The sequence below is a fragment of the Halichoerus grypus genome, chromosome 5 (genome assembly GCF_964656455.1).
Source record: "Halichoerus grypus chromosome 5, mHalGry1.hap1.1, whole genome shotgun sequence".
NCBI lineage: Eukaryota > Metazoa > Chordata > Mammalia > Carnivora > Phocidae > Halichoerus > Halichoerus grypus.
Genome location: NC_135716.1, coordinates 171,631,807 through 171,655,477, shown reverse-complemented (window position 1 = coordinate 171,655,477; position 23,671 = coordinate 171,631,807). Strand labels below are relative to the sequence as shown.

The 23,671-nt window shown below is 57.5% G+C and overlaps 1 protein-coding gene across 11 annotated transcripts in view; it reads right to left on the bottom strand.

Annotated features, from left to right (window-relative positions):
- Nucleotides 1-23,671, bottom strand: part of HSPG2 (heparan sulfate proteoglycan 2) — a 98,490-nt gene that overhangs the window by 28,795 nt on the left and 46,024 nt on the right. For 6 of the 11 annotated variants that reach the window (XM_078073682.1, XM_078073692.1, XM_078073690.1 and 3 more), the window contains 29 exons: nucleotides 21,112-21,275; nucleotides 20,467-20,646; nucleotides 20,174-20,370; nucleotides 19,918-20,065; nucleotides 18,849-18,976; nucleotides 18,296-18,382; nucleotides 18,147-18,205; nucleotides 17,900-17,967; nucleotides 16,861-17,022; nucleotides 16,566-16,742; nucleotides 16,218-16,397; nucleotides 15,964-16,082; nucleotides 15,200-15,311; nucleotides 14,909-15,022; nucleotides 14,702-14,829; nucleotides 14,273-14,359; nucleotides 13,754-13,803; nucleotides 13,332-13,426; nucleotides 12,885-13,025; nucleotides 12,322-12,513; nucleotides 7,176-7,268; nucleotides 6,830-6,910; nucleotides 6,401-6,631; nucleotides 4,729-4,842; nucleotides 2,898-3,025; nucleotides 2,704-2,790; nucleotides 1,642-1,700; nucleotides 1,282-1,449; nucleotides 1,020-1,130 (listed from right to left, as the gene is read on the bottom strand). In XM_078073682.1, coding sequence (XP_077929808.1) covers nucleotides 1,020-1,130; nucleotides 1,282-1,449; nucleotides 1,642-1,700; nucleotides 2,704-2,790; nucleotides 2,898-3,025; nucleotides 4,729-4,842; nucleotides 6,401-6,631; nucleotides 6,830-6,910; nucleotides 7,176-7,268; nucleotides 12,322-12,513; nucleotides 12,885-13,025; nucleotides 13,332-13,426; nucleotides 13,754-13,803; nucleotides 14,273-14,359; nucleotides 14,702-14,829; nucleotides 14,909-15,022; nucleotides 15,200-15,311; nucleotides 15,964-16,082; nucleotides 16,218-16,397; nucleotides 16,566-16,742; nucleotides 16,861-17,022; nucleotides 17,900-17,967; nucleotides 18,147-18,205; nucleotides 18,296-18,382; nucleotides 18,849-18,976; nucleotides 19,918-20,065; nucleotides 20,174-20,370; nucleotides 20,467-20,646; nucleotides 21,112-21,275 — 3,660 coding nt within the window. The remainder of the gene's footprint in view (nucleotides 1-1,019; nucleotides 1,131-1,281; nucleotides 1,450-1,641; nucleotides 1,701-2,703; nucleotides 2,791-2,897; nucleotides 3,026-4,728; nucleotides 4,843-6,400; nucleotides 6,632-6,829; nucleotides 6,911-7,175; nucleotides 7,269-12,321; nucleotides 12,514-12,884; nucleotides 13,026-13,331; nucleotides 13,427-13,753; nucleotides 13,804-14,272; nucleotides 14,360-14,701; nucleotides 14,830-14,908; nucleotides 15,023-15,199; nucleotides 15,312-15,963; nucleotides 16,083-16,217; nucleotides 16,398-16,565; nucleotides 16,743-16,860; nucleotides 17,023-17,899; nucleotides 17,968-18,146; nucleotides 18,206-18,295; nucleotides 18,383-18,848; nucleotides 18,977-19,917; nucleotides 20,066-20,173; nucleotides 20,371-20,466; nucleotides 20,647-21,111; nucleotides 21,276-23,671) is intronic. The other 5 variants (XM_078073686.1, XM_078073688.1, XM_078073683.1 and 2 more) reach the window with 4 other exon arrangements.

The following is a 23,671-nucleotide window of genomic DNA, read 5'->3' as shown; positions in this document are numbered from 1 at the left end:
CCTGCTCCCTTCCTATCTTACTGGCTGCACCTGCTGTCCCCCCTCTTCAGCTTGACATGTTCCAGCTGGAGCTCCTTGGGACTCCGCAGGCCCTGTCCTTGAGCCACACTCTCCCTGGCTAATTTCATTCTGTTCCATGGCTTTCAACACCATCTCTGTGCCAAGAGTTCTCGAATTCATTTCTCTGCCGGGGCCTCCTTCCTGAATTCCAGACTCCCATTCCCAAACACCTGCCTGATGTACCTGCTTAGATGTTTTCTCAAATGCCTCCAGCGTCAACAAGTCCAAAACCCACCCTGTGATGCCCTCTGACCTGTCTGTAGCGGGTGCCCCGCGCACATCCCCTTGCCCTGTCACTTCGGAGCCCGCCTGCCTGACTTCTGCCAGCCGATGCATTTCTACGCCTGACGTCATCTTTCTCAGGCCACTGGAGACTCCTGTGCCCCCCTCCCCCCGAGGTGGTGCAGAATGCAGGGGATCTGGTGCTCCTAGAAGAGGCCTCGATCAATTGACCCTGGGGGAGGGTGACTCCAAGGTGCATATTTTACTGTGGAGTTTCCCAGAATTCCTTTGGCTGCCTGTTAACAACTGCCCACAGTAGGAATGTGCTCCGTAACATGCCCTTTATGGGATGCCTTCTCTTTCCTGCCTCACCTCACCTCCCAGATAAACTACTGGCATGCCCATGCTCATCCCAGACTCAGCTCTGGGGGAGCCCCAAGGAAAACACTCTCCTACTGAGCCTATTCATCTCAGCAAAGGGCACCTCATTTGCCTACCTGCTGGAGTCCAGACCCCGGGGCATCAGCCTAGCCTTTCTTTCTCCCTCAATGACCACAACCAAGTCCTGCCAATTCTGCCCCTAAAACTCGCCTCTACTCTATCATCTCTCCGTCTCCATGGCCAGCACCCCCTTCCGAGCACCATCACCCCCTCCAGCAGAGGAACGTGCCCGCTGCCTGTGTCCACAGGCCAGCCGTGCACAGGCAGGCTTGGGGAGGCGGGGAGCAGGGACTCACCAGTGACCAGCAGCTCTGCCCGGCTGCTGTTGGCGTGATGGAGATTACGACAGGTGCAGATGTAGACGCCGGCATCCGAGGGCTGGACACTGGGGAAGTGGAGCTCAGAGCCTGGTGGGGAGCGGATGGGAGCTCGTCAGGGCAGATGTACCCCTTCTCCCACCCAGCCCTGTGTGTAAGGACAGGATCCCAGTAAACAGGCCTGTGCCTCCCCTCCCACTGGGGTGGCTCACAGGGATGAGGGACCTGGGGCCCTGGGTACCTTGATGTCGCTGCTGGGCACTGCTGGGCATGGGACGCCCATCCTCACGAGACCAGTAGAAGTAGTGGGGTGGGCTCCCACTGACCTGGCACCGCAGGGAGTGGGAGCCACTTTGGGGGACTATGCTCCGAGCTGGATGCACCTGGACCACCAGCGGGGTTGCATCTGCTGGAGGAAGGACAGGAGAGGCCGTTCAAGCAGGAGGCTCCCAGCATGCGGCATTGGATCAGGTCTGCCTGTCTCCCCAAAGACTGGCATGCCCCACCCTCAGCCCTGTCTCCCCTGGACGTAGTAGCTTTCAAACTCCCTAGGCTCACCGCCTTGCCCACCCCCCTCACCTGGGGCCACGATCCCACTTACCTTGTGGAAGGCACCGGCCCCCCCGCACGTTGGGGTTACCCACGTAACCTGGGGCACATCTATAAGGAGGAACAAAGCCCAGCTCTGTCAGGCCCCAGGCCCCAGGGGACTCAGTGCCTCACAGTGGACTTGGGGAGCCAGAAGCCCATGGGGGTGGACCCAGTGTGGGGTGGGGAGGCTCACAACTCTGGAAGGACTTTAGAGACCAAAGAGGCCCCAACACAGGGCCTCACTGAGCTGAGAAAGGGGAGCACAGGACAATGTCGGCAGGTTGGATAATGGGGCTAATGAGGCCTTTATTCTCCAGGGAAACATTCATTCAACACACATTTATTAAGCGACTACGATGCTAGGTTAAGAAAATATGACAGTGAACATGATGAAGCTCTTGCTCTTATAGAACTCAGTTGTGGGGAGACCAACATGGAAACTATGTAAATGAGAGTGAGGGACACAGACGAGGGGCACTGACCCAGCCGTGAGAATCAAGAGGCTCCCCAGAGGATGGCACTGCTGAGTTGTTATATTCCTTTGGAGCAGACTGTACTCCAGAGAGCTCCCCACTGCCCGTAATGATGTATTTGTATGATTACTTGCTGCCCCGTCTTCCGTGACAGGTGGTAGACTCCCTAAGGGCTGGGACTGAATCTGTTTTGTTCACCACTTTATCTCCAACACCTTGGCGCACCACACGGCATATGGTAGATGCTCAATAAAAACGTGCTGAATGAGTGAATGAAGCTGAGCTTTGGAGGCTAAACAGGAGTTAGCCAGAAAGGGGAGGCTTGAGGGTGAAGAATGTTCCAGGTAGAGGAACAGCACGTGGAAAGACCTGAACATCAAGAAGTCAAGAGGTTAAGCCCGCCTACAGTAGGTTTGGGTGTCAAAAGTGGGATGAGCTTGGGCTTGGCCCAAGGATAATGGGGAATCTTGGAAAGGCTTTGGGCAGGGGAGAGATGCGATCCTGGCAGGGACCTTTCTGAGCAACACCATCCAGGGCTCTCACCTAGGAGTCTACCAAAGGTCCCCCACCCCCCCCATCCATCCTATTTGCAAACTTACTGCTCACAGTACTGGCCGGTGTAGCCAGGTTCGCAGGCTGTGCAGCGATACCCACCAGCCCCCAGGCTCTCACAGGTGCGGGAGAACCTGGGAGAGGGGAGGCAGAGGTCAGGCCGCGGGATGCCCACTCTCCACCCTGGTCCCTCCGCTCTCCAGGGGGAGGGCTTCCGTGGGCCTGGAGTGAGGGCACCCACGTGTTCTCCGGGTTGGTGAGTGGGCAGGCGCAGGGCTGGCAGTCCTCCGGTGTCCCAGCGGTGGCATCTCCGTAGTAGCCAGGTGCACACAGCTCGCAGAACTCCCCGGCGGCGTTGTGCTGGCACTGCTGTAGGGCACAAGAATGTCGGCCGCTTGCCATTTGGCCACGTTTACCATAAACTATACAATTCTGTAATCCCTGGATCTGGAAATCCCATGTTTGTGAGCCTATCTTAAAGAAATGTAGAATGGCACAAAGATCTCACTACAGGATGTTCAACTCAGTGGTGTTTATAACAGCAAAATGCCGGAAACAAACATGAACAGGGAACTGGATGAATTAAAATGAACATCCACCCCCATAGCTATCAAAAAGGATGATGTCAATATATCACTGTATGTTAACTATATTGGAATTAAAATTAAAAATTTAATCAAAAAATTTTTAAAGATTTATTTATTTGAGAGAGAGAGCACGCGAGCATGCACGTGCATGCGAGCGTATGTGAACAGTGAGAGGGGCAGGGGGCAGGGAGACGGACAGAATCCCAACAGGCTCTGTGCTGAGCACGGAGCCCAACACGGGGCTCGATCCCACAACCCCGAGATCATGACCTGAGCTGAAACCAAGAGTTGGGCACTCAACTGACTGAGCCACCCAGGCACCCCAATAAAATTTTTTTTTTAAAAAGAATGATGTTGATTGTACTTTTTAAAAGATTTTATTTATTGGAGCACCTAGGCGGCTCAGTCAGTTAAGCGTCTGCCTTCAGCTCAGGTCACGATCCCAGGATGCTGGGATCCAGACCCACATCGGGCTCCTTGCTCAGCGGGGAACGTGCTTCTCCTTCTCCCTCTGCTCCTCCCCCTGCTTGTGCTTTCTCTCTCCCTCCCTCTCTCTGTCAAATAAATAAATAAAATATTAAAAAAAAAGATTTTATTTACTTGAGAGTGAGTGAGCGAGAGAGAGCATGAGCAGGGGAAGGGGCAGAGGGAGCAGCAGAGTCCCTTGATTACACTTCTTATATTTTTCTACCCAAACACCTGTGACATCAGAGAAAAGTAAAGGTATATACCTGGGCAGGTGGGGGCAGAGCTTTGTAATTCATGCTTCATCATAAAAATATGTGTGGGTTTTATGTTCTCCTCCAATGAGATCCACGTTTGTTTTATTAACACAGCCAGTTCCTTGCTCTGTGTTTAGCTGTGGGTCTGTCAACCACCCAGCCCTTGACCCTGGGGGGCGCTACACACACAGACACACACACACACACACACACACACACACACACCCCCTCTGAAAAGTTCCCAGACAAGTGTTTAATGATCTGGAAAGCTGTTCATGAACTTGTAAGCAAAAAAGCTGATCATCAAACACAATGATGCTGTGTTTATTTGTAAAACAAAAGGCATATTGATATGTGTAAATATCTGCCCAGAAAAAGAACAAAAGAGTTCCACCCACACTAATGGGGCCAGTGATTACCTCCAGGTGGTAGGATTATAAGGGATTATTACTTTCTTTTTGGCTTGTCTCTGTAGCCTGAGGCCTCCACAGAGAACAAGTATCACTCTGGTAAGAGGACAGAGCAGGAACCAAAATTTTCTTTATAGAGAAAGATGTTATGCCCTCGTTCTGGCCGCCGCCCCTCTGCCCCCCACCCCCACAAGAGACTGTTGGTCCAGGCGCTTTGTCCATAGGCCACGCCCCAAGACCCCGCCCCTGGACCTAGGCCTACCAGACCAAGGCCACCCTTCCCTGCCTCCCAGGCATCCCCGGTGCCCCACCCAGGCCCGGACAAACTGACCCCTGCCCCATGTGCGGCTTACCGAGCAGGCCCCCGTCTCTGGGTGGCACAGGTCTGAGTGGCCGTTGCATTCACACAGCTCACAGTGGCCGAGGTAGAGCCCACTGCCAGTGCGTGTGTAGCCCGGGGCACAGTCCTGGGGAGAGAGGGGGGCTGGTCTCCATCTGGAGCCTACAGACCAGAATCCTCTCCCTCCAGTGGCTCTCCGGTCTAGACTCCCATTGGCTCTAGGCTGGGAAATCCCAGGCCCAGTTCCCCTCCCAGACAGCCTCCTCTCTCTGGAATCTTCCTCCCTGTCCTTGTGTTCCCTTTCTCAACACTCAGGAAGCTGGGACAGTGTCTGTCCCCATCCTGCCCGGCACCTCCAGCCACTCAGGAGTTACAGAAATCGCAGTTCACCCTTAATGGAGAACCCTTCTCCATTTGCCCTTTTGGTTCCTGAAAATTCTGGCAGGGTCTCTACCGAAAAACTTATTTCTTTGATGAAAACACAAGGTTCGGGAGACCCAGATTTGGAATGAGCCCTTGGAGGTCTTCACCTTCACCTTTACATTCAGTAAATAAAGTGAAAGAGGCAGCACACATTTGATGAAGGATGTTTTTACACATTCTAAGTGAGTAATCATGGGTTCTGAAAACAAAGAATTTCTATTCACTACCCCTCCTTTGAAACCCCTCCAGGCCCTCCCTCCCCAATCATTTCAAAGGGATGTTTGGAAATCTGTGTTGCTTCACTGCAGAAAATGTGCACACAGGATTATGCTGCTCTCCCCAGGGCTTCTCCTTCAAAACGTGCGAAATTTTCTCACTTCAAAGGATGCGAAGTTCATATATTTGGATTTGAAAGTTCTTGTGGCCACAGCAAAGGTGCACAGATGTGGAGACGTGTACTTTCCATGGGGGAGTTCCTGAGTCCGGGCGCTGGCTGGTCCCGCACTTGACCTTCAGATGCCCCTGGCATCGAAACTCTGCCCCCTCCCCTCGTTCCATCCCCCTTCCTCCGTTCCTAGCTCACTCATCCAGTGTGGACCGGTAGCCTGCTGTGTGCCTAGAAACTTCTGCATGGTCTCCAGCCAAAGCCTTGGGATGCCCTCTGTTCCACCCCCACGGCCCTCCCTCTAAATAGGACTCCACTGGGGTCATTCACCAGGCCAGAGGAATTTTCCTGAGGCCCAGCACAGATCATAGCACTCCCTTCACAGCTTGGCATTCCCTACTGATCGGAGCCTTGTTCTGGGCCTAAGGAAGTGGCCCCTGCCCCCCACCCCCAGCTCTCCAGGGGGGACCCTTCTGCATCGCAGGCTACTTCCCCATACATTCCTCCTTCTGAGCTTCTGCCCAGAACTCTACCCTGCCCCACACTGTTGACCTCCTTGAGGCATGTCTATGCTCTGCTTTGGCCAAGGGTAATTTGTGTCTGGTATTGTCTCCCTGTCTCTGGGGGGTACCCTGGGAGGAAGAGCTGGGTCTTAGCCTTGGGTAAGCCACTCACCCTTCAGAGCCTCTATTCAAACAGAATCTGTTCAAAGGGGATAATTCCACATCCCTCGGGGGTGGTCAGGAAGAATAAATGCGACACGGCACGCACGGTACGTGACTGTTACGGCAGTCATCCCAGGCCATGGGGATACCAGCTGGCCAGCTTGCTGACCCAGCAGGACTAGAGCAGAGGCGCCCGGGCTGGCCACACTCACTTGGCAGGATAAACCAACATAGCCTGGGGGACAACGGCATTCCTCCACCTCCAGGGCCCGGGGTCCCTCCGAGGGCCCGGGCTGGGCCACCTCCAGGCTGACGGAGCTGATGCTGGCTGCCAGTGGCATCGAGGAGAACGTGGCCCGGACCAGGAGCTCATCCAGGTCAGCCAGTGCCATCAGGAGGTGCTCCCGCGTGGCCGGCTGCCCGTCAGGCCGGCGCCAGAATTCCTGGGTGGGGGACAACAGCAAGTGTGGGTGAGGGGTGTTGGGCTTTGCAGGCTCTTCCCGCAGCTCCCCCTACCGGGACCCCCGAACTCCAGGCACTGGCTGGGGATAGGCAGGGTTAGCTGGCGTCAGAGCCGGGCTCCGAAGCAGGGTGGGTGGGGGGGGAGGGTCAGCCACACGGTGTGGTGGGGCGCCCCTCACCTCTCGGAAGACGATCTCGAAGCTCTTCCTCTCGGAGCCCTGCAGCGCAGGCTGGGAGGCCACCAGCATGATGTTGTTGCCCTGGGGAGATAGCGGCGGGATTGGGAGGGGGAACCAAGGGGCTCTTGGGGACAGAGGAGTCCTCCCCCAGTCCCAGCCTCTCCAAAACACCAGCCTCCCACCTCTCTCATTTCCCAAGCTCCCGTGCCCAAAGGAATCAGGTACGTGCTCACTGCCCCCTTCTCCCAGCAGCTGGGCCTCTGTCCCCCAGGTCATGCCGGGCCAGCAGGGGGCTGGGCTGAAAGGACACTGAGGGTGCCCGCCTGGCTGGAATCCATGTGCTCACCGTGATCTGGACGTCAGGGTCAGAGAGCGGGCTGCCCTGCGCCCCTGCTGTGTAGGAGAGGGTATATCGCAGCTTCCCGCCGTAGGCCGCCACCTACAAAGGGGCAAGCCCTGAAGTCACAGCCTGACTCTGCCTTCAGTGACCCTACTGGCCACTGGGCAGAGCCTCTCAAGGTGGTTTTGCACCTCTGCTGTCCCCTCCATTCAACCAGAGGCCCTTGTGCATGGCCTCTGGCTGCCTAGGAGACAGGACATCCCTCAGTTCCTTCACAGTCTTGGACCTGCGGGCGGGGACCCTGAGCAGCCTTGATGACTCAGCAAACGAGCTTCAAGCCCCCTTCCACTTGAAGAAACTTCCCATAGAGTAGACAGGGGTACCGACAGTAACCATCATGAGCAGGCCGCAGAAGGTTCAAAAGTTCCCAGCCATGGGGGTAGGGCTGAGGGTGGGCCTTCAGAGGTCTTATCTCTTGGGCAGCTGGTTTTTGTCCGCTTAGAATCCACTACCTCGCTTTTTGCAAACTGTAGCCCTGGTTTCCTTTAAAGGAAGCTCTGTCCTACATGCAGGCCAGAGGTTTGAGGGCAGGCATGAGCCAGGTCTGGTGAAGGTGCATATTCTACCACTGTCCCTTCCACTCCGTCAGGGATGGACACAAAGATCTGCTCTTTCCACTGGAACAGAGATACTCCCTTTACCAGTCAGGTTAAAAGCCAGCGAATGACACCAATTGAGATGAAAGTCCTAAGGAGCCCCTGGACCCAGCCATGCCTGATGCCAGCATCCTTGGATTTTGTAGTTATAGGAGCCAATAGAGTCTCTGTCTCATACAAGCCAGCTGGACTTGGGTTTTCTGTTGCTCATAACTGGAAGAGTCCTTGGGCTTCCTGCTGGGGGCTTTCCCGGGGCAGCCAAGACCCTGGCTCTGTCCCAGGACTTTCTCTCGTCTGCCACCTGAGCACATGTTCAGAAAACACCAGTGTGTCAGGCCTGGCCTATGTGTTCATTTGTGTGTTCATGCAGTTGGTGAGCATTTATTAAATGCCTACTGGCTACATGCCAGGCCGGGTGTGAGCTACCTCGGTCCTGAGGATGTTCTCTACAAGCTCAGAGTCAGGTAAGGAACTCAGAGGTGTAACTGGATAACCACGGAACAACTAGTTTCCCTCTTGCTTTGGATGCCGGCAAGTTCATCGCCACATCCAGGACCAAGCTGCATGCATGTGCAGGAGGGTGGCTCAGGGAGCAGACTCTCAGGTTCAAGTCCAGCTATCCTGGCTGGGCAGCTTTGGACAACTCACTTAACCTCTCTGAGCCCTATTTTTCTCAGCTGGAAATGGCAGTAAAAAGTAGCTTGAAAGGCAGCGTGACGATGAAGTAACACAGGTTGTATAAAGCACTGCCCTGAGCAGAGAGCCCGTGGAGTGCACGGCCTGCAGGCTTGTCAGCTTCTCATGACTCCTGGCTCTAGCCTCGGCTTTAGCCCATCTTTCTTATCCTCATCCCCCCTGGACCACGCTGTCCTATCTGCTTCTCTGAATATTTTATTGCATATTATGTGTATTCTTAAGAGGCACTTTTGTTTTTGGAACAAGATGGAGCCGATGTCAATCTTAACACGGAAGCCAACGGTAACAGCAATGATATTGATGATGCTGATGACAGGAACGACAATCAGATGAACGGCGCGCTGTGGGGGGCCAGGGTCGTCTTCTGTCCATACACAACACAGCGCATAGGAAGTGCTAAGTTAATGCTTCCCGAAGGAATGCATGCAAAGCCAAGGGCCAGGTCAGTGATCTGGGTATACGGTAAAGCCTTGTGGGTGAGACCGTCTCAGCCCCACGTGGGACCCCAGGCAAGTCCCTTCCCCTTTCTGGTCATAAAGGGCTTTGACAAAGGGCTCTCAAATACTTTGGGATTTGGATACCCTGCTACTCCCCAACTCCTTGTTACCTTGTTCCCCAGGAAGGCTTGGGGCAGTTGCCAATAATAGAGGCTCCCAGGAAGCAGAGAGAAGCCTTCATAGGAGAGAGAGAACTAGGACAGAAGGATAGGAGGTGAGAACTGCTGGGGGTGGAAGGGAGGCGGGGGCAGGGGGCGAGAGCACGGCTACAGTCCTGGCAGGGACACACACACACACACGCGTGCGCGTACACGCAGACCCTCGAGGGAGGCCCAGGGGGGCGGGGGGGGGGGGAACTAGAAGCCCCCAGCCTGAAGCTCAAGTTCTGGCCCTGCTCTTGGGACAACTTGCTCCCCATCCCTGGATCCAGACACCACCTCCACTGCTCTCACTGAGCGTGGTGGGGCTGCTGTCTCCTCTTGTCTGCTGTGTGCCTCTTGGGACCCCATGATGACTTAAAGGGCACGCCAGAAAACATTTTAAAATTTCGTGGGTATTGTGTACTGGAAAATATATGACTAGCACAAATGAGTTGGTATGTGATTGATTTAAAGGGAAATTTGAGGGCCCCCTGGCTGGCTCAGTCATTGGAGCATGCAACTCTTGATCTTGGGGTTGTGGGTTCGAGCCCCACATTGGGTGTAGATTTTACTTAAAAAAAAAATCTTAAAAAAAATAAAGAGAAATTTGAAGTAAATAATAATCCAGGTAGTGGGCAGAAATGGCAGAATTCGTGAGATTGGTTTAGAAACAACTGGTCTAGAAAACACGGTAGGTGGGGGGGGGTCTCTTGGCGGGTGCCTTGGCACATACCTGAGAGCCTGCTGAGGAAGGGACAGAAGCTGAGGAGGAGGAGGAGGAGGAGGAGGAAAGTGGAGCTACTTGCAGAACAGCTGCAGGCTCGGGATGGGGCAAGAGCCCCGGGGCTGGGGGCTGGGGGTGGGCAGCAAAGCTGGAAAGGAGCTGCCAGATCTCGGCATCCATCCGCCTCTGGGCCTCATCCACCTGGGGGGCCGGGAGAGGGAGGACAGAGGAAAGGAGCAGAGAGGGGCAGAAAGGACACCATGACGTCTCGCCTCCCGTCAGGCCGCACCAGGCCCAGTGAGCCCCCTACTTCTGTGCTAACTGTTTACAAGTGTCTGGCCTTCTGGTCCTTGTTCCTGATGTCCTCTTGCTCCTTATGAACCTGGGGGGGCCATCCTGGGATGGGCCCAGGTGACTGTGGGGAGAAGCCCATACAGAGGATGCCCCCTGGCAAGACACAGGCAGATGGCTCTGTCCAGCTCAGGCCAGAGCGGCTGGAGGCGGCCCAAGAGGCCTTTGTGGTTGGGGAGGCCGCTCCTTGGGCCTCACTTACCACCCACGCCCATGGCACCAGCCCAAGCCATTCACAGCTCTGGGATGTTTCCCAAGGGCAACACTGGAGTGGCCTGGGCATTAGGCTGGGGCCTGGGATGGGGGCAAATGGCTCAGGAAGGCCAGGGCCTCAGCTCAAGGCTCTTGCTTGAACTATACTCTCTGGTCTGCACGGGGCCCCAGACACAGCCTGTCCCGGCCAGGCCCTGAGTTACCTGTGATAGCCGCTGGGCCCGGCCCCTGCTCTCTGGAGGCCTCATGGTCCTCCCAGCTGTCACAGCCATCCGCAACTGCTCCTCTAAGAGGGACGTGCGGTTCTGATGGGTGGAGGGCACAGGCCAGCTCAGACCTCCCCGGGCCCCAGCGTCAGAGCCCCGGGGAGCCCCCAGAAAGGCCCACACTGACTGGGGAGGAAGATGCAGACTCCCCTCTCCAGGCTGGCACGCGGGGGTTAACTCCAGGCTACCGAGGGGGCATATGCACACGGAGGGTTAATGGAGATTGCTGGGGGGCAGTGCTAGGGTAACCTGGTGAGCAAGGGATAGTCATGTGGTTTGGCGAGTTAGCTTCCCTGCCACCACTCTGGCCACAGCCAGCAGGCACCAGGACCCGACCACAGAGCAGATGGGGCGCACACCCTCCTAGCTCTAATTCCTGGCACCGCAGGGCTGGGGCACACTGGTGCCCTGACTGCGGGGCCATCGGGCACTGCCTGGGTCCATGCAGATCCACACTTCCTCGGAGCCTGGGCATTTCCCCATGCGGGACTGACAGCATCCAAAAACACCATGACCGTGTCATATCCATTTCACACCACTCAGATCACTGGCCTACCTGGTGAGCCCGGCGCATCTGTGCAAGATATGCCTCCCTCCGTGGGGCGCAGGGAAACGCCAAGAGAGGGAGTCAGAGAGAGAGATCTGTGAACTGCAGGCCAGGGCAGGAGAGAGGCAGACGGGGAAGCCAGGACGGGAGGAACCAGAGAGGGAGAAGGGACTAGAAGATCAGCCTTGGGAGGAGGCTGGGATACGTGGGTCTGTCCCAGGAAGGACAGGGCAGCTTGGTAATTGCCCCTTCTGTGTCCCTGGGATCCTGGGAGAGGGGACACATCTGCTGGAGCGCTGACCTCGGCCAGCAGGGGCCTCCTGTACCCAGACCATCTTTCCCTGGGTGCCACTGGGTGGCACAGACTGCCCGATGAGCACATCCGGGCCGGCTGCTCTGGAGTCTGCCTCTAGGATCCCGCACCCCCACCCACCACCATCACCACAAACCACAGCTCATCTCTGGCCGGTGGAGCATCCAAGGTCAGCCTCTGACCTGGCTCTGAATGCCAGCATACCACCTTCTGGGTGTCCCCTTCCTTTCCTCACAGGACAGGGGGCAGGAGTGGTGATTTACGACACATATAAGCACTTAGAGCAGCGCCTGGCGCAGTGAGAGCTCACGAAATACGACCTCTCATCAGAATTAGGATCACGCCCAGCGCCAAGCACAGAGCCAACAGCCTCGATGAGGGAAGGTGGAGGGAGCAAATGCGGGAAATTGAAACTGTGCTGTCTCATTTGTCCCCGGGTCTCCAGGGCCTCGCCCAAGACCTATCTGTTGCATGAAAGCTAATAAGCATCGACAGGAGGGCACTTCTTGTGTGCCAGGCACGATCTCTCATGCTCCCAGCCGCCCTGGAGCTCAGGTTTATCAAAAGGCAATCAGCTGGTCAGTGGCAGAGCTGGGTTTACACCAAGGCCTGTCTGACCCCAAAGGCCACAGGCCGAACCGCAACGTGGCCGACGCCTGCTCTGAGGTCAACTTGCGACCGAGTCCCCCCTGGCCACGGGCCTCAGCGGGGGCCAGCCCAGAACCGGCGACTGGGGCAGGGGATCACACCTTGTCTCCCTGGTACGCCTCCGGCAGCTGCCAGTAGAAGGACTCGTGGCCGAGCTGGGCGAAGTTCCCAAAGGAGAGCTGGGAGCCCTCGGGCACAGGTTCCACGGTGAAGCCTCCCGTCAGGCGGCTGTTTCGCTGCGGGTTCACCAGGGCAAAGCCTTGGAAGTCCCCAGGGGCAAAGCGGGTGGAGATCTGGCAGCAGAGAGAGGACGGGGTGTCAGCCTGGGCCCGGGGGGCGGGCACCTTGGTGGGGGAGGGGCAGGGGAAGGCGTCAGGGTGGGTCATGGGGGGTTGCTGAGAGTGGGGCAAGGACAGAAGTAACAGGGGAATGGGGAGGCCACCGGGGAGAAGAGAGGGGTGCCGGGCTCAGTGCTGACACAAGCGATACTGGAGTCGTAGGGAGGGTATTAGGGTAGGGGCGAGGGTCGCTGGGATCTGTGCTTACAGGGGCCATAACGGGGGCATGGGGATGGGTGTCCTCATAGGCCGAAGGGACGCCACTGGGCCAGCTTTGCGACCGGCCCCAGTGGGGACTTGGAGAGGGGCAGCACACGCGCACTTACCGGGCGGCGGGCATAGGACGAGCTGGCGCACTGCTGGGTGACGCCCATGCAGAAGCAGGGCAGGCAGCCGTCGGGGTTCCTGGCGCTCAGGAAGAAGTGGTGGGGCCGGCAGTGACTGCACGTGAGGCCTTCCACCTGGGCCTGGGAGGACGGACGGAAGGGTGGGTGTGGGGGGCTGTGGGGGTGGGGAGCTCTTGCACCTCCGGCAGCCTCCCAGCCACGGCCAGCAGTTCCGGGGGAGCCCCGCAGCCCCCCAGGCCTAGGCCCGGCTCCCGTCAGCTGCTGCCTGATTTCCCACAGGGCCCGGGCAGTGGGGCAGCGATGGGGCCTCTGGGGAAGGGTGGTGGGGGCTCAGGGACAGCCCCAAGGGTGCAGTGAGAGGGAACGCCAGGGCGACCACCACGGCTGCCGTGCGGGGCCTCCTAGAGAGCGGGGGTTTGGACTAACCTTGCAATGGCACTGGCCGGCAGCGTCACACTGGCTGCTGATGCTGCCCTGGGGGTCACAGCCACAGCCAATGGGCTCTGGCAGTTGGCCGTCTCCTGAGGCAGAGGGAAGCCACAGCTGGAACCCCAAACCTGCCTCCAAGCACCCTCACTTCCACCACCCTCCGGGCATCGAACTCACCACCGAGAGAGGGAGTGTTTATTTCTGAACACCTACTCTACGTAGGCGTTACATCTATTCATAGCAGCTCTCTGGAGTGGGTGAGGTTTTTTTACCATACCCATTTTACAGATAAAGAAGCTGAGGCTCAGAAAGGTTAAAGTCACTTGCTGCAGGCTGAAGGAGAACTAAGGTCTGCCCTGGCTCCACCCCTGGGGGAGACAGGGTAGCCCGACCCCAAAAGCTTCCCCAACCCTACTCACTTCGGCATGGCTGGCCCTGGCTGGGGTTGCCATAGTAACCTGGGGCACACCTAAGGAGAAAGCACTGGATGAAGGGAGGGCAGAACCACAGAATCCTGGCGAGCCTGCTGTGAGCCCAGGACTGTGCTGGGGGCCCTGTATCAGACTCAGACTGGAACCAGGCCTCACAGTGTGGGAAGGAACCAATCAGCCTAACTCGCCCATTTTACAGATAGGAGGACAGGTGGGAGAAGAAGAGCAGAGACAGGCCCGAGGCCACAGAACCGGTGAGTGAGCATGATCGGGCCTTGAACCTAGGACCTTTAGCAAGAATGAGGCGTTTTCTGGGGAGTCCCTGCCCTCACTGGGGCAGGGGGTGCTGGCGGTTGGAGGTGAACCGCAGGCCTAGATCTCTGAGGATTCAGGCTCTCAGGGAGGAGAGCTGAGTGTCTTCTGGGGACCTGCGCGTAAGGGGAGAGTGGGAGGCTTCTGGGGCAGGTCCTCCTGCACACTCCCCACCTTGCCCGCCACCTGCCTTACCTCTCGCAGTGACGCCCACTGTGGCCTGGGGAGCACGCATCACAGGTGGGGTGGCCGTCAGTGTCCAGAAAGCAAGTATGGGTAGCCCTGTCGGTGGGGGGCAAAGTTCTAGTTAGAAGGTCAGCAGCCCTTCCTTTAGGTCCGGGGGAGAAGGGAAAGGAAGAGTGGGCAAGCGAGCGATGCTCCAGGCACTGTGCTCAGAGCCCTCATTCAATTCTCACATAAGTGGCCAAGATGGGGTGTCTTATTCTCTCCATTTCACAGATGAGGAAGTAGAGGCCCAGAGAGGGAAGCGTATTTCATACAAAGCGACACAGTGAGGCAGCGGCAAGGCCAGGATTTAACCACTGCTTCTCAGAAGGGCCTGGGAAGAAGGGAGTCTGGAAGGGCACAGGGGATAGTTCAGGAAAGGGCAGGTATAGGACGCACTGGCCGCCGGCGGGGGCTCCATAGCATGGGCACGGCTGGCAGTCCTGCGGTGTCCCCTGCTGAGCATCCCCGTAGTATCCGGGCTGGCACTGCTCACACTGAGGGCCCTCCGTGTGGTGTTGGCAGCCCTGGAGGGGGCAGAGGTTGGTGTTGGCAGCCCTGGAGGCCACTGATCCCCAGGTAGGAGGGAAGGAGGGCGAGACTCACCTGGCAGGCACCTGTTTCAGGCTCACAGACTTCGGTATGGCCATGGCAACTGCAACGTTCACAGGTGCCCAGGTAGAGTCCACTGGGCATGCGTGTGTAGCCTGTGTCACAGTCCTAGGGGCAAGAAGATTGGGCAGTGGTCGGGCCCTCCTGGGCAGGCCTGTTCAGGGCAGTGCCCACTGGATGGTGGGGCTGGGGTGGGCCTGGGGAGGACGGGAGAGCTGAAGGGGGAGGAGCCTGGAAGCACCAAGGAGGTTGCTGGTGGACAGGTGGGTGGAGCCCAGGGCTCACCTGGCAGGATGGGCCACGGTACCCGGGTGGGCAGGTGCACTGCTCCACTTCGAGCGCAGGGTCCTGGCCGGTGTCCTCAGGCACAGCCACGTCCATGCTGATACCAGAGACCCTGGGAATGACAAGACCCACCCCGAATGAGCACACATTCCGTGCCAGGCATCCCTGGAGTTCTGCATGCAATTACGTTGCTAATTTTCCCAACAGCCCCGCTGTGGTGTTGGGGCCCCGTCTGGCTCCCCAGCTGGATGTCCATGCCCCAGCCGCTGCGAGGGTCATGGTAAATGGCTTATACCTGCAACTCTTTCCAGAGAATGAGCCTTCCTTTCCCGGACAGAACATACCACCTGCTCTCTCGGGGTGACCAATGACAGCCTGACCTAGGGTACAGAAGCCCCTCTGCCTCGAAGCAGAATGCCTCTGCAGAGCTCCTTGTGGGGTGAGCCTGAGGCTAGTCTTTATCTGAAACTGCTTCCTTGCCTGGCCACTTCCACTTCCTTCGTCCATCTGTCCTTCTCTCTCCCTCCCTCCCATGTTCTCACTGTGAATCCTGTGCTCCCCAATCCCCATCTCAGGCTTTGCTCCTAGGGAACCCGACCTCAGCCCAGCCCCATGATCTCCATCTTACAGACGGGGAAAGTGAGGCGCGAAGGCCCCACAGCCTGCATGTGGGAGAGCTGGTGGTCTGGCCACACTGCACCACGCTGCCGAGACTGGAACCATGGCCCTGAGCCCCTGTGTCCTCCTGCCCTGGCCCCAGACACCTGCTCTCAGCTGGCCGCTGGCTGAAGGACGCCTGGATCAGGAGGGTGTCGATGCCCGCCAGTGCCATCAGCAGGTGCTCTCGTGTGGCCGGCTGCCCATCAGGCCGTTGCCATGCTTGCTGCCAAAAAGAGGACATGTGTGCCTCCAAGCCCTGACATCCCAGGCTACTGACGCCCCTGGGTGAGAGAGGCAGGGGCCCGCCCCACGCCCCACGCCCCACGCCCCACGCCAGGCTGCGGGCAGGGTGGCTCACCTCCCGGAAGGGCACCGTGAAGGTGCTGGGCTGGCCGGGGCTGGGCTCCTGGGAAGTGTGATGCTCCAAGACAATGCCATTGCCCTGCAGGACAACCAGGGGCTGCCCGTGCAGGGGCGTGGAGCCGGGCTGGGGCCTCTGGGTCAACGTGAAGCGCAGCTCTCCTCCGTATGAGGTCACCTGGGACACAGGGTGGACGGGTACTCAGTGGAGGCCCCGCCACTGCTCCGGCCACGCCTTGCCCCTTTGCTCCGAAGGCACCCTGACACTCTTGTTTCCGAGCCTCTGCCTGCCTGTGCCGTCCCTGCCGCCCAGGATTCCTTTTCTCTTCCCAGCGCCCCTGCCCACCTTGTCCCCGCGAAAGCGTGAGGGGAGGCTCCAGAAGTAGGGTCCGGCCAGGAGGCTGTGGAAGGAGGAGAAGACCAGCTCCCCGGGCGCGGGTGAGGATATGCCCTCGCTGGTGGTGTGGGTGCCCGCGGCGTTGGTCAGGCTGAACTGTCCCGGCTCCTCAGAAGCCCCGTGCACCTGGGAGGGGGAGAGGAGGCCGGCATGGGGACTGGGGGCTGGGCCTGGCACGCGGTGGGCCCTGGGCTCAGCGCCTCCCCCCGCCGCCCGCTGTCTCCCCGCCCCCCCACGCAGGTACCTGGGCGCGGCTCCAGGACGAGCTGGTGCACTGGCGGCTGACACCCATGCAGAAGCACTTGAGGCAGCCGTCAGGGTTGCGGGCGCTCAGGTGGAAAGAGCCAGCCGCACACTCGTTGCACAGACGCCCCACCACGTTGTTCTGCAGGCACAGAGCTGGAAGCTGCAGGACGGCCCACGGGAGGGGCTGCCTGGAGCTTCCGGCTTCATCTGCCCACCCTCTAGATGGGGACCCAAGGCCGGAAAAGCCACGGAAAGAGCACCTGTAAGCAGGGCTGCCACCATGTGAACAGTGGTTCCCAATTAAGGGGAGCTTAAGCCACCAATCTTTTCCCCCTTTTCGCTTTGGCTGGTAGGGGGCTCACAAACCCGCATAGATTTGAAATACAGCCATTTGGTTAAAAGTTACTGCTACTCTTTATGTAGAGTGTTTCTTGCACTGTGCTGGTTTCTGTTCGACCACCAGCTCATTTAATTCTTCTGAGTACCAAGAAATATGTGATACCTCCATGCTCCACATGAGAAAATGGAGGCTCAGGGATGGGAAATGATTTACACCAGGCCCCTTGGCTTGCTAATCCACTCTGGGATTTAAGATCAGGAGCGCTTAACTCCAAAATTTGCCCAGTTTTTTCTCCACTGACACTCGAGTCTTCCACTCTTAATGCAAATGATGTCCCTCCTCTGAGCCTCCGTTGCTCATCTGTAAATTGGGGATGCTAATACCCATAAGATCACGTCAGCGTGAGGATGTAAAAGCGAAGATAGAATACAGATACAGCAGTCAATCACACGAAGAATGACTGGCAAAGGATCTGGGACTTCAGCCCAGGTTACCTGACTCCCCAACCAAGGCTCCTTCCCGATGCCAGACCACCTCTCAAGAGGGGAAGGAAGACTAGCCAGCCAGGCTCAGCAGCCTCTAGCTAAGCTGTCACCCACCAGCCAAGGAGCTATGGAGAAGGTTGAGCCTCCTTCCTCCCTCTCCCAGCTGCATGCCCGCCGGAGGCCCCTGGGGTGGGGGAGGGGAGCATGCGTACCTTACAGCGACAGGCCTCCCCAGAGGTCCCCATGCTGCCTCGCTCGTCACAGCGCACAATCTCCTGGTCTGGAAGCACAAAGTGGGTGTTGGCAAGGCAGGCGGGAATGGGATAGAGCCAGTCTGGCCAGACTGGTGGCAGAATGGGATGGTTCCCCAAGGATCACGGGGTTAGGGCAGGGCTCCAGGACTGGAGCCCCGGTGGGCAGCCTGGGGAGGTGCCAGGGTATGGCGGCTGTGATACTCACTGGTGGGTCTGCACTTCCCGCCGGGCTGGATGGGATTGCCCTCATATCCCGAGGCACAGCTGGGGGAGAGAGGGAGGGTCGTCAGCAGCGCTTCCGTGTCCCCACCCAGTACAGCTCTCTCCCTGCGGTCCCCACCGGCTCTCCCTTACCTCTCACAGCGACGGCCTGTGTAGCCTGGGGCACATGCATCACATGTGGCTTGGCCATCCGTGTCCAGGAAGCAGGTGTCTGAGAATCTGTGGGTATCAAGTGGCAGGAGAGGGGGCAGGGCTGCAGTGATGGGCCAGGCCGGGGTGTACACTCCCACCCTGGGAAGTGATTGTTGCCCACATGGCACAATATGTCATGAGGCGTGATGCCGTCTCTTTGCCCACCTATCCTTTTTTTATTTTTAAGTCATCTCTACACCCAACGTGGGGCTCGAACTTACAGCCCTGAGATCAAGAGTCGCGTGCTTTACTGACTGAGCCCCTGCCCACCTATTCTTGATCTGCAGCCTCACAACAACACTAGAAAGACAGATGGGCCCATTAGATGGGGAAAGAAGCTGAGGCTCAGAGAGGTCAAGGGGCACGGAACAATTTAGTGACCAGGTTAGGATTTGAACCCGGGTCTGCCACCTCCCTGCCCAGAGTCTGCCCCATGCCTGCTGTACTGCCCTCTCCCCGCAGCATTGCTGCCCCACCCCGAGCTGGTTCTGACCTGCGGGAGGCGTCAATGTATGGGCAAGGGCAGGGCCGGCAGGCAGTGGCTGTGGCCTTGGTGGCGTCCCCAAAGAAGCCAGCCTTGCATTTGTTGCACTGTGGCCCCTCCGTGTTGTGCTGGCAATTCTGGGAGGAAGGGGATGGAGGGGTTCAGGTCCTACAGAGCAGGCCTCCGCCCCCAGTGTAGGGCCACACTGCATTCTTTTTTTTTTTTTTTTTTTTAAAGATTTATTTATTTATTTGAGAGAACGAGAATGAGAGAGAGAAAGAGTACATGAGAGGGGGGAGGGTTAGAGGGAGAAGCAGACTCCCTGCCGAGCAGGGAGCCCGATGCGGGACTCGATCCAGGGACTCCAGGATCATGACCTGAGCCGAAGGCAGTTGCTTAACCAACTGAGCCACCCAGGCGCCCCGGGCCACACTGCATTCTGAGTGTGGCCCTTTGTGGCTGGCCCAGCCTCCTCTGTCATGCTGGAATTACTCCACAGCTCTGCAGACAGGGGAGCATCCAGCTGCATCTTGATGGGGAATTCGGCACTTCACATGGGCAGCCTGTTCCACAGAAGGTTCTACATACCTGCTTTATACTGACCTAAACCCGCCTCCCTCTTCTAACCTGTACCCACTGGCCATTTCAGCCCTCTGGAATCTGTTTCTTCTTACTCTACGCAGCTCTTGAGGAATTTGAAGGTGGTAGCTTTCCCTGCTTGAGCCTTGTCTTCGGTCAGCTCCATAATCCCAGCCCCCTCCACTATTCCTTAGAAATACATATGATTTCCAGGCTTCTTCCCCTTAAGGCTGCCTTGCTAAGGACCATCCTTAACACAGTACTCTCCAGGACTGTTCTGACCAGGGTGGAAGAGAACAGGACCTTCACCTCCCTTACCTGGACGTTATATCTCTGTTAATGCATCCAGAGGTCATGACAGTTTATCTAGCAGCCACGACAGTCATTCTAGAGGCTCATGCTAAGCTTGCGGGCACAAAGAGGCTTCAGCCTGGGCCTCCCACCCTGTCTGTGCCCCCTGCCCCTAGCCAGTGTTCAAATGCCAGCTGGCACTACTCACCAGGCAGTGGCCATACACAGGGTCACAAGAGCTGGCATGCCCATTACAGTTGCAGCCAGAGCAGGTGCCCAGGTAGGGCCCACCCGGCACCCGGGTGAAATGGGCATCACAGCTCTCACAGGATAAGCCGGAATAGCCAATGGGGCATCTGTGGGGGCAGGACGAAGACAGTGGTTACAGGAACCGTGAGGCCCTGCTGTTTCTCCCTTATCCTTGCCGCGGACTCTGTGGTTCTGAGCCCTGCCAGGTCAGGCACCTGCACTCCTCCACGCTGTGGGCCTGGCCGTGGCTGGTGGCGTGGGTGACGGTGGTGTCCATGGCGATGTCACTCAGTCCCACGCTGGCCATCTTGGCGTTGTACACCGTTTGGATGAGCACGGCCTCCAGGCTCTGCAGCACCCGCAGCATCTCAGCCCGCTGCACCGGCCGGCCGGACTCGTGGACCCAGTGCTCCTGGACACGAGCAAAGGGGTGTGGAGGCATCACCCGTTAGCACCTGCCCAGCCTGAGCCCCTTCCCCCCAGCCCTGAGGGCTCAGGCAGCGCCCACCTCGGAGAACTGAACCTGGCGCTGGTTCAGGGTGCCAGGCTGGGTGGGCACGTGCCCTCGGGAGAGAAGGCGATATCCGGCGCCCACGAGGACCACATCCGGCCGCTGCACTGGCTCCAGCATGCCCCGGGCCAGCTCGTAGCGCACCTTGTAGCGCAGGGAGCCACCGTAGGAGTCCACCTGGCCGAGACAGGGCAGATCGGGGCAGGGAAGCCGGGGCGTGACCTGATGCCTGCTCTGTGTTCACTTGGCCCTTCCTCCTTCCCTCTGTGTGCCTGGTGCTCATTGTGTGCCCGACACAGAGCTGGGCACAGGGAAGCAGAGATGGGTGGGACTTGGCTCTGCCTTGGTGGTACTCGGTCTGATATGGGGGTAGAATAAAAGTTGCCCAGGGAGGCCAGAGGAGGAGCACCGACCCCATCTCAGGTGTGGGGGGAATGGCTGAGGAGCCCCTTTCTAAAGGCTGAGCGCGGTGGCCAGACACCCTACCCTGAACGAATAAGCCAGCGTCCACCTTTCCTCCAGAGCACAGTCTGTCCTGCTGCCTGCCAGCTTCAGACGGAGCGGAACACCCAGGCAGGTTCTGGGCATGGGAAGGGGGCTTGGCCTTTCTCCCCCCGGCCAGAGCAGCAGGCGGTCCCTCACCTTATTGCCCAGGAACTGCTCAGGCAGAGTCCAGAAAGAGTCATGCACCAGGAAGCGTCGGGACAGGTCGACCAGCTGGAATTCCTGCAGAGCAGGGTCGATCTGCAGCTGGGTGGAGGAAAGGGGTGGCATGCCGGGCTGCGCGGGCATCGTCACGTTCACGCCTGTGGGCAGCAAGAAGGAGGGGTGAGGGCCACAGAGCATGTCTGCCGGAGATACCCGCCTTCAAAGGCGGCTATCCAGAAAGGTGGGAAAGTGCTGGGAGAAATGTGACTTAAAGAGAACTTCAGTGTCTTTCCCCAAGTCAAAAAAGAAAAAAAAAAGCAGTTTTTTTCTTCCCTACAGTTTTGGAGCAGCATTTCCCAAAGCATGCTCTGGGGAAAGCCAGTGATGTAGAATGGTGGCTGGGAACCATTTGGGAACCACAGGGTCAAAAAAAGGTCAAGGGGATTCTTTGTAGCAGGACTTCTCAGAGCCTTTTGTTTGAGGACAGCTCCACAGACTGTCAGGGTTGGAACGGCCCTGGGGGGCAGCAGAGAGCTACCCAGGGCTGATGAACAGATGCCAAGTCCTGGTTCTACCACCCTCCAGTTGTGTGAGTCTGAAGAAAGGCCTCAGTTTCCTTATCTATAAAACGGAAGAATTACTAGCTTGCTTCAGAAGGTTATTAGGCAGATAAAATGAGCAAATTGATAGGAAATGCTTAAAACAGAGTATGGCACAAAAGAAGTGCTCAAAACCAGCTGTTTACGGTTGCTGTCATTATGATGGCTCGGCTAGCCCGACTGCCCCCCGCCCCCGCAACACACACACATACACACACACACACACACACACACACACACACGGAGAAATTCTCTCTGCAGCATGCTTCCAAATCTCTAGGGCAGCACTAACCATCCCAGAAAATGTCTGCGAGGATAGACATGTCCTATACTTGTACTCCCAATATGGTAGCCACTAGCCATGTGTGGCTACTGGGTGCTCAAAATGTGGCTGAGAAAGTGAATTAAATATGTTTTTTTAAGATTTATTAATTTATTTGAGAGAGAGAGAGAGGGAAAGCCCGCGTGCACAGTGGGGAGGGGCAGAGGCAGAGGGAGGGAGAGAGAGAGAATCCAAGCAGACTCCCTGCTGGGCATGGAGCCCGACTTGGGGCTCCATCTCACAACCCTGAGATCATGACCTGAGCCAAAACTAAGAGGCGGACACTTCAACTGAGCCGCCCAGGCACCCCGAGTTGATCAATTTTAATGTTAATAGCCACATGCTATGAACAGCTCTAAGGCGTGGGAGGCTCATTACCTCCAAAGGCAGTCCCTCCCAACCCTGGACACGTTTGACTCTTAGAAATTCCTTCCTTGTGCTACGACTACCTCTGTGTGTGAGCCCCCTTCCTCATAAATGTAAGCCCTGTAACCATGGAGGAGTCCACACTTTCATCCTCAGGATGACCATACAGAGCCCCGAAGACCAGGCCACACTCCCCCATGCTTGCCTTCCTCCTTCCCTTGCAGGGATGTTTTCGGGTCCCCCACATCCTAATCACCATCCACGCACAGGCCACCTGCTCAGCCTGGAAGCCCGCCTACCCTGACCATTCTGACTCCGATCAGACAGGCCTAGGGTCCAGCTCTAAACACCCTCTCAACAGCTGTGTCACCCTAGGGAAGGAAGCCCCACAGCCTCTCAGAGGACCTCAGGGTCCTCATCTGAAAAGAGTAAAAACGGCCCTGACCCTGCAAGGACGACTGGCTGTCCGATGACTGTGTGTCGGGCCGCAGCACCAGCCGAGTGCTTACTGGGGAGGCAGCTAAGTCCCCTCCTGGCATTGAATCCCTTGTGATGCAGAAACTGAGATACGGTGCAGCTTCATGTGGGGCAGTAAGTGGGGGCTGGGGCTTGAACCCAGGTCCATGTGATGTCTGGGCCCGTGCCGTTCTGCCTCTCAGAGCCAGAGACAATGGAGTCCAGCTGCCTGCCTTTAGGTTTGGGAAAACAGGCCTGGAGAAGCCAAGGGTCATACAGACAGTAACGGATGTAGCTGGAGGTCAGCCCCAGGCTGAGAAGATGCCAAAGCCTGGCTCTGAGGACACTAGCACCTCTCAGTCTCTCGGGATGAGGACGTTGCGGATGATGACAAGGACATCAGGGAGTACGTACTGGGCACTTAGCACGGACTGAGCATTATTCTGAGTGGCTTATATATGTTAACCTGTTAACTCCTTCCAACAATGTGGGAGGTAGTTCTTATTTTATCCCCATTTTGTAGAGGAGGGAATGGAGACACAAGACAGCCACTTGACCAAGGGCATAGGCAGTAAGGGAGCATCAGGATTTACACAAGAGATCTGGCTCCAGAGCCCATCCTCTTCATAACCCAAGCAGGCAGACATCAAGTATGGACTTGGCTTTTCCTAAAATATCTGTTTCCCCTGAAGTGCTGTTCTCACAGGGCTCAGCCTTTCTTCAGCACCCTGTGCCCGTCCTTGGACCCGGTCCCATTTGCCCGCCCATGCTGCTCTCCCCTCTGCCGTCTCTCTAGGCCCGCAGGAGCCTG